Source organism: Triticum dicoccoides, chromosome 2B (genome assembly GCF_002162155.2).
Source record: "Triticum dicoccoides isolate Atlit2015 ecotype Zavitan chromosome 2B, WEW_v2.0, whole genome shotgun sequence".
Lineage (NCBI taxonomy): Eukaryota > Viridiplantae > Streptophyta > Magnoliopsida > Poales > Poaceae > Triticum > Triticum dicoccoides.
The window spans coordinates 452,285,120-452,294,256 of NC_041383.1; the positions used below are offsets into that span (position 1 = coordinate 452,285,120).

At 46.7% G+C, this 9,137-nt stretch overlaps 1 protein-coding gene across 1 annotated transcript; it reads right to left on the minus strand.

Annotated features, from left to right (window-relative positions):
* Positions 1 to 459: 459 nt before the first annotated feature.
* On the minus strand, positions 460 to 5,504 carry LOC119364157 (potassium transporter 1-like). The gene is made up of 10 exons (XM_037629583.1): positions 5,317 to 5,504; positions 3,682 to 3,895; positions 3,363 to 3,585; positions 3,014 to 3,262; positions 2,875 to 2,925; positions 2,530 to 2,790; positions 2,369 to 2,421; positions 2,152 to 2,266; positions 1,784 to 2,038; positions 460 to 1,689 (listed from the first exon to the last, which is right to left on the minus strand). Exons 2-10 carry the CDS (start codon positions 3,796 to 3,798, stop codon positions 707 to 709), a joined length of 2,307 nt encoding a protein of 768 aa, XP_037485480.1. The 5' UTR covers positions 3,799 to 3,895; positions 5,317 to 5,504; the 3' UTR covers positions 460 to 706.
* Positions 5,505 to 9,137: the final 3,633 nt, after the last annotated feature.

Genomic DNA, 9,137 nt, shown 5'->3' on the forward strand with positions numbered 1-9,137 from the left:
ACGCCAAAGGCCGGAGCTCCCGACGTCCTCGTGATGCGGGGCGATCCCAGGGGCAGCATGTCGTTGACGGGACGGTACACGACATCAGCAAGTGCGGCCCGCCCACAGGCCATCTGGACCCAGATCGGGTGCCCAAGCCACCGCCGCTGGACCCCTCGCCGAACGTCGCCGCCTGCCTGGCCGCCGCCGTCCGCTGTAGATCCGGCCATCGCGGACCGCCGCCGTCCTGACCGAATTGTTGGCCGAGGAGAAACGTCGCCGCCCCCGCTGCGGCATACAAGCTTTGTCTGCGACATCCCCAACGGCGGCGGCGAGGAGAAGGGATGCGCTGGAGTGAATGGGAGACGGCTGGCAGGGGCGCTCCGGTGTGGCGTGGCGACGCTGCACGGTAGCGGGTAGGGTTAGGAGCGCGTTTGATAAAAGGACTGCCCCCGTATGCCTCGGAGGATACATTCAACAGATTCAAGCTTCAGTTGCAATATCACCCTTATATTTTAACACCTTTAGATGTACATACAGAGAAAGTGAAAATGAAAACCTTGTTGCAACCAAAAGAAAGAAAACTCCTCCCATCCCCCACCTGCCTGCTTCCTTATTGAATCGACAGCTGTCGGCACTTTGCCCTTCCAAACCAACGGCCAACGCCATGGTGCACCAGAACCATCACCGCACATACTCGGGGTGAACTCGTTCGATCGGTCGATCACTATATCTCGTACGTGATCCCGACTTTGAGCAGCTGATCTTTGGGAATGGCCAGCACCTTGTGCCCCTCCGTCAAGTTCTTCCTCAAGAAGGTGTAGACATGGTTCACCACGACCTTCTTCAAGATGGAGGACTTGGCCTCCGCCGTGACGTTGGCCTCCCCCATCAGATACACCATCCCCCGCTCCACCTCCCTGTCAATCAGCTGCTTCTCCTCCTCCACTGCCTGGTTCGTGTGGAAGCTCATCCTCCCCGAGGCCGAGTGGCTGCTCACCCGCGCCTGGCCTTGGACCGCCTCCTCGCTGTGCACCGTCGACCGCCCCGGCCTCGCCTGGGCGTCCGAAACCTCTTCGCTCTGCGCGAGCGCGAACGCGCTCTCTTCCTGGATGAACATCTTGAGCCTGTCCACGAGGAACGCCGCGAACTCCTTGGGCTCCTCCAGCGTGTCGCTGTACCCGTACCGCGCCACGCAGCGGAACATCCGGTGCTCCCTCGGCCCGACCTGCCGGAAGATGAACCGCTCCGTGGGCACCACGCGCGAGATGGGCAGGTGCTTGATGGACATGAACATGAAGATGGAGTGCACGGACGGTATCTTCTGGATCAGCCTGGGGAACACCGGGGGGATGCCCTGGACCAGCTCCGTGTACAGGAGGCCCACCCCGGGGATCCGCCGCACCTCGTTCTTCTCCAGCAGCATCGTCATCTCGCTGACGGGCACGATGTGGTCGAGCTCGTACCAGTACCTCTTCACCTGGACGTAGTGCCACGCCGCCATCAGGCTCATCACCACCAGCGCGAAGCAGATGGGGAGGTACCCGCCTTCGATGAACTTTGACAGTATGGAGGAGAGGTAGATCAGCTCTATGGAGCCGAACACGACGTAGAAGAGCATGATGAAGATGGCGTGCTTCTTCCATATGAGCAGCATGACGACGGTCATCAGATGGGTGGTGATCGCAAACGTGGTCACCACACAGATCCCTGCGCATAACCAACATCAGATGGGTCAGAGCGTCAGATGAAAACCTCACTGAATCATCACAAAGGACTTATCCTTCGCTAGCTAGCTACTTACCGTAAGCGTGGCCGATGCTGGTGGTCGTCCGGAAGGCGACCGTGACGACGATGCTCGCCAATCCCATGAGGAAGTTCACTTCAGGAATGTACACCTGCCCCTCGTACTTGTGCGAGGTGTGGATGACTCGAACCCTTGGCATGCAACCGAGAGACAGGGCCTTGGAGAGGATGGCAAACGCACCGGAGAGCATGGCTTGGCTTGCGATGATGGCAGCAAGAATGGCAACGATGAAGGTTGGCCAGAACATTGGTGCTGCACATAGACATGGAGAGTTGATCTTACTTGTGCTATATGCTCTTACCAAATGCATGCATATTCTACTCCCCGAAGCAGCAAACTGCTGTCTTATAGAAAAAACTCTGTACCTGGGATGGATCTATAGAAGGTGTTTGCAACGTTGTCTGGGAATTTCCTCAGGTAAGCCGCCTGCCCGATATAACACAGTGCCACAGATGGGAACAGGATGCCGTTGAAGCTGAGCTGCAAGTGTAAGTACAAGAACCATTGTCAGATGAGGTCCTTCTGTTGGGCAAAATTTGTTTATACTTCCGAAAGCTTATATCTGAAGTTAAAAGTGGTTACCTGAACAGCCCTGATATTGAAATGTCCTAGGTCAGCAAACATGCCTTCTGTGCCTGTTATGTATGACAATCAGTCAGTTAATTCAGATTACAGTTCTGCAGGCTATAGTTTGCAATACAATCGCTTGTCAGTTCAAATTTTCAGTTAGAAATTAAGGTTACCTGTGACACACAAGATAATTCCACCAAGTGACACCCACCCACTCTTCCCGTTCCTTATGAAGTATTGCACTATATACATGGGATTGAAGGCCCGCAGAACACCGACGTCGTGAACAACGAGGTTGTACATCCCGATGCCGGCAATCAGAAGGAACCACACTGAGATGACCGGCGCAAAGGTGTACCCGACCTTGTCGGTCCCGAAGCGCTGGACCGAGAAGAGCATGAACAGAATGGCCACCGAGATGAGGACCACTTGTGCTGCACAAAGAAGGAACATTAGACGTGATGGACTGATGGACACAGAAACAATCAAGGTTGTTATACTAATCCTTCTTCACATACTCTGAGTCAAGCTTGGCGCCTTTTCTCTGATCCCACTCACCGCAGAGAGCACTGCAGCACAGCACATCCATGAACAAAACATTAGTACAGTACTCTTCTTAATAGACAACACAACTGAAGCTCTTGGCTCTTCATTTACCAGAGATTGCTGGGGTCAAGGTTCCATCGCCTATCACCATTGACGTGCCGAGGATGGTGAGGGTGAAGAGCACAATCTTGGCCGCCTTGCTGGACTCAAGCTTCTGCTTCAACCATTGCGCCCTCTTGAGCTGTGAGTTTGGCGCTTCTATGTGGTAATTGGACACCGCCGCATCCTCCGCCTGCTGGTCCGGGATCAGCCTGATCTTCGCGTACCGTGATATCAGCGAGTAAAGCGCAAACGTGCCACCTACAACACCAGAGTTTCTTGTTACTTCAATACTAGTGTAGCGTACAAAAACTGGTATGACAGCAGGCCGAGGTTTCAGAGAATGAGCGAGCTTACTTACCATCTCCGTTGTCGTTGGCGTAGAGCACGATGAAGACGTACTTGAGCATGGGTATGATGATGAGGGTGTAGAGGATGAGCGAGAGGACGCCCAGGAGATCGTCCCTGTCCTTGATGCCGTCCGGGAAGGTGCTGGAGTAGACGTAGAGCGGCGACGTCCCGATGTCGCCGTAGATGATGCCGACGCTCTGGAAAGCCAGGCTCAGCGTCCGCATCCAGCTCACCTGCATCCATCACCAGGAGTCAGTCAGTCAGTTTAACTTGCTCTGTCTGTAACATTACATGGTCACCAGGCTGCGTCTGCGAGAGAAGGAACGTACCTGAGACCCATGGTGCTTCGAGTCGGAGACCTTCTCTGCGTCGCCGAACAGCGAGTCGTGACGCTTGAGCGGCGCCGGCGTCTCTGCGCTCCGCGGGTCCTCGACCTGGAGCGACATTTCTGGTCGGTCGCCTGCTGCTGCTGCTGATGTTCAAGCTGCACGCTTCCGAATGCCTTGGAGGCCTCCTTCAGCTCTCCAGCGGGGCCTATATGGCCTGCATCAATGGCTCCAAGACTTTGAGACGGTAGTGGTGTGAAAACCAAGTAAGTATAACTTTTTTACATTTCCAAGAATAAAAGGCTGGCTTAAAACCGGCGTGGGAGCATTGAAACTAACCAAAAGAATCATTCCTTTGTTCCTAAGCAAGACCCACGATTCATTGGGTAGCAAGTGCAGGCCCCTAATAAACCCCTAGTTCTATAAATATAACGAGCGGTGCGATGCATGTTTCCATATTCTAGTCAAAATTGTTGCTTTCAATTTTTAGTAAGCCTGCCTTGTGATTGTGTACTGGAGTACGTACTAGTACCATTAGTCTATCCTGTGTATGTAAACATTTCCTTTCAAGAATTTTTCATGAATTGCACCGATAAAGAATCAGCAGGCTTCTCATCTCGGTCGCATACCTTATCAACAAACCTCCATATATATATATTTATCTTTTTTGCGAGGAAACAAACCTCCATATAATTGAAGCATAAGTGACCTCATTTACTCTGTTTTTTACTACAACAATTGAAGCAAATTACTCTGTTCTATTGAAGAAGAGTTAGTGTACACTAATTTGTAATTACCACTTTGTTCCGGTCCCCAAATTGTTTCCATGAATAGTATCTATTGCTGTCATGTATGCATGATTATGCTCTTTTATAAAAGAACAGAGGGATACTAATACCAATAGTATATTCATCTGTATTCCTGTACAAAAAACTTACATATTTCGTAAAGAAAGTGTGTTGAGTATGACCTTCAAACCAGGGAGAGATACACCCAACCCTGAGTTGAACTCATGCACGAAGATTAGTAACTAGTACTAGCGTGGCATGACGCGAGGCAGTATACTACTAGTAGTACTCCAGTTTTCTATAGTTTTCCGCAGATCTTCTTGGGTCATGCACACCGCCCTCACTCACTTCCAAATGATAACAAACCCCATTAGTTTAAGTGGTGATCAGATCACAAATCAGCCTCATTGGCCACACCCTTGACCTTCCGGGCCCCCAAACTCCACACCGTCCACACCTGATCTACTAGTACTAGCAAGCGTTACTCTTGGAACGAATCTTAATTAACTACGTAGTGCTGACATGTGCGCCCAGCTAAGCTGAAACTAATTAACACTGCTACTCTGTATCAGCAAACCTCTGTTCTGCTAGTGAGTGGCAAAAAGTTGTTCATTTCCTAGGAGTGTTTACAGAGAAGAGAGGAAGGAAAGAATTCCTTTGCCCGATGTAATTTCAGTCCATACGCATAATCAAATAAGTAAACACTTACAGGAGAATAGGTGGTATAACACTGGAGAATGAAACGAAGAAACAGGAGACGCATGGTTCGAAACCAAAAGAAAGAAAGAAAAAAAAGAAACAGGAGAAACAGGCCATTGGAGGTGGGGATGGCGAGCAACTGAGCACCTACCTTGCTAAGCTAAGGCGACGCAGGGACGGCCGGCGGCGAGGTACGTTCGGCCGGCCGGCTGAAGAGGGCAGGCGGGACGAAACCTGAGGAGGAAGTAGCAAGGAGGCGGCAGGCAGGCAGGCGAAGGTCTGCAGCAGGTCAGCTCAGCTCGCACTGGGCTGGGGCTGGGATGAGGAGTCAGAGAGAAGGCGAGGAGGCCTCTGTTTAAATAGAGGGATCGGCTGGGCATGCAGTGGGAGCCAAAACGAGGAGGAGGAGGAGGAGGAGGGGTGGCTCGGAGTTTGGGCTCGAGGTTTCCGCGAAACCATAAAGAACTGTGAATTATGTGCAGTGTGCTGTGAATTATTGGGCAGCAGCTTATTTTGAACACAGGGAGAGAAGGAAAAAATGGGAAGCACAAGAGCAGAAATGCATTCGCATCCTCGCCAGCCCGCCAGCCGGTCTTCGGCCGCCAAAGACTTTCCGTTTTCCTTCTCTGGGATCTACCAGCTGCTTCGCCCCGTGCAATAATTGATGCCGAATCCATTGTTTTGGTGCCGTTCCTCTCTTTAGTTTCCTTCCTCTTTTTCTACAGCGGTGTGATAAGCGGTAACTTGGCAGCTTATTTTGAGGGTTGTTGGTTGTTTTCCGGGTGTGAGTGTGTGACCCAGATGTCATGCCTGAATTGGTTCGTTGCATAAAAGTTTATCGGCTGCGAGGAGCCATGGCTCCGCTGCTTATCACCATCGGACACTTCATCGTCATCCTCTCTTGGCATGTGTAAAGAAAAGGTTCCGCGGTTTCCGTCCTCTGCGCCTAGCAAGTGCTGGAGTGCACTCTGTCAACAAAAAAAGATTACCAATCACTGACTCTGACTTGAGGATAACTGCCAATGTTGAACGGCACTACTCAGTTCCAAGTAACTAATCAGTAGGAATTCATAATTTTTTTCAGTAAGTGGAGCGACAAACTGTCTTGCAGTTCACTAGACAATGACCTCCCCCTCATGTTTCTTGTCGTTGTGTGGTCTTGAAAAAAAAATGTTTCTTGTCGTTGGATTTCCGGTTGAAATCAGGGGAGATCCTATCAAGCCTTGCCCAAACCAAGGATCTTTTAGATTCAAAGGCTTTTCATAGGAATTTTTATGAGAAAATTGCACAAAGAAACAAGTTTTGGGGTTGAGGTAACACAAAACCACAACTTTAGGGAATTTCAACAAGAACCACAACTCTAAGACTACAAACAACAAAACAACCAGTTGAGCATAGATATGATGGCAGAGCCCCACTAGTCAGTGATAGCTAATTTCTAACTTGAGCTCACACCGGAGCTCGGCCTGAGCTGAGCCAGTTAGATAGGCGGAGCCGAGAGGCTAGATAAGAATCAAAACCAGATTGATTGAAAGGACTTGCCGACAAGTTTTATCTTACAAAAATTGTAGAAAATAAAAAAAAAATAGCTGTGATAAATTGCATGAAAATTTTACAGATTGATCATTTAAGATGTTTTGAATTACTGTAAAAAAATAGATTTATTTTGCATACTGTTTTTTAAGAAAAGTTGGTCGAATCTTACAAGAACAGTCAAAAATTTAAAATGGCTAGGAAAAATGGCTTCAAGATTTATCAGATAGATCATTGAAAATGTATTGAATTACTAGAATTTATCTGAATTTTTATTTTTCCACCCAGTTTTGGCCACATTATAAGAAAATTCTACAAACTTTGAAATTTTTAACCCAATTTAGAAAATTTAAATGATTTGATTTTATAAGTTAGCTAAGGTCAGCTCATCTTAAGGCCCTCTCAAGCCAAGCCATCTATATAGTTAGTTAACATGTGACCCACATGTCATAATTCTCCTAAAACTGACCGAAGCAATTTTATGTTTTCTGTTTTTGAGTGGTACTAGAGTTGTTGTTTTGTGTAACCGCGGCGCCCAAACTTGTGTTTTGTGCAATTTCCTCAATTTTTAAAGATCAAATAAGATTTTTTTTGTCCTGTGTTGATCATTTGATTCGTAGAATTTAGACGAGTGTTTTTTCTAATGATTTAGTTATAGTACATTGTGATGGAAATTTAGTATCCACTCAAACCTCTTGAAAAAAAATATTTGTTTCTCCTGTGATGACATCAAACAAACAAACAAAGTTGTAAAATTTTCGTAGGCATGACATTGTAATTCTATGTTTTCTAAATTTTTTTCCATGAACCAAAGTAGGCCTAAAGGCTAGTAGATTGCCTAAAGATAATAAATAGTCATGGCAGCCAACATGGATTGCCTAAGGATAATAAGGCTTCATGGTTTACTCCGAAACATTTTAATTTCACCGAAACACTTTCGGTTTCTTTGAAACATTTTCAGTGCCTCTAAAGCTTTTCTAGTGAGTTTCTCAATTTCTCCTAACCTAGTACTGAGCAGATGCATGACCCTAAGTGTGTGAACCGTAGGATCGGTGAAATATAGACATGACCGAAACTCTTTCCGATCAATGATAAATAGCGGAACCGTGGACATGCATATTGACCCCTATGCCCACACGAATGGATATGCGAGTTAACATTTAGTTACCACGTGCTATTCCTATTGCTTCATGATATGTTACAAAAATACCAGGTGAGATTTATCGGCATCCCGATGAATCAACAACTTGTTCATTATGACAGTTTCCTCGTTAGCAGTTTTGTTCTCTTCTCTCGTTCCCGTGTTCATGCATCCTAGTGATCAAATCACATTGTGTCTAACCAGAAGATGATGGATACCATGACACCGAGAGCGCCCAAAGAATATCTCTCTATCGACGAAGGAGCAAATCCCAATCCCAAGCTATCTAATCCCTTGTCATAATTTTCCGTGAACCCAGAAGCTGTGTAATTGCCACCCTGCTATGGATGAAGTTTGACAATTTCCCAATGTTCATGAAGGAAGTATGAAGGAACTCGATACTCTCATGGTCTAAGGAATTATGCAAATGTTTAACTTTCTCTTTGTTATAAACGATTAACTTGTGATGAATGGACTCATAGAATGACAACAAATTGGGTTGGTTCAATACAAATGTTCTCGTAACATTGTGTTCTCAAAGTTTTCAGCATTGACATCCCCATGGTCAGGAAAAATATAACCATGCACCATGCAACACTTGACCCAGTCTTAGAGGCGAGACTAGGAATCTATTTTACCGTTCATTATTCCACACGTGCACATGAGTTTCCCTTAGAGCCTCGTGGTTATTGTAGACTCGAGAACCATTGTAGTTATAGCACAAAATACAAACATTAATTATGAGAAAAATAATAAATTTTATTATTGCCTCTAGGACATATCTCTTACAAATCTCATCTTGGTCAACCATGTCTCGTGACATGTCTCATGACTCTCCCGAAAGTCACCTTTATAACTACCCAGTTACAAAGTAGCATTTGATAGACCCTAAGTGAGTCGATTCTCATCCTGAGAACATATGATAACCTCAGGTTTAAGACATGGCATATACATCGTACTTGAGACTAACTGACAATATCTCCATGCGTCTCAAAGTGAGTATGTTGGACTCGGTGATCTACATCCCCGGGTCCATACTATCTGTTATATGCCCATGACTTGTGAAACATAGCCATCAACCAAATCATATACTAATAAAAGATTATGTGTCTGCATAACCATATGAACTATAGGTACTACTAGAACAATCATCACATAATATACAGTTTCACAAACAAGTCACATCATTATGGATACATATCATTGATGATGTTCAAGGATAATGCAAAATAACTCATGAATACATGGGGAAATATCATCATCATCACATGATTGCCTCTAGGGAATTTCTTGACCCC

What these genes read in the sequence shown, in the direction of transcription:
- LOC119364157 (XM_037629583.1), bottom strand. Translation starts at nt 3,798, where the DNA reads ATGTCGCTCCAGGTCGAGGACCCGCGGAGCGCAGAGACGCCGGCGCCG. An exon ending in AATTATCTTGTGTGTCACAG is followed by an intron (nt 2,422 to 2,529) that starts GTAACCTTAATT and finishes CATACATAACAG; the next exon opens with GCACAGAAGGCATGTTTGCT. An exon ending in CAGCATCGGCCACGCTTACG is followed by an intron (nt 1,690 to 1,783) that starts GTAAGTAGCTAG and finishes GGTTATGCGCAG; the next exon opens with GGATCTGTGTGGTGACCACG.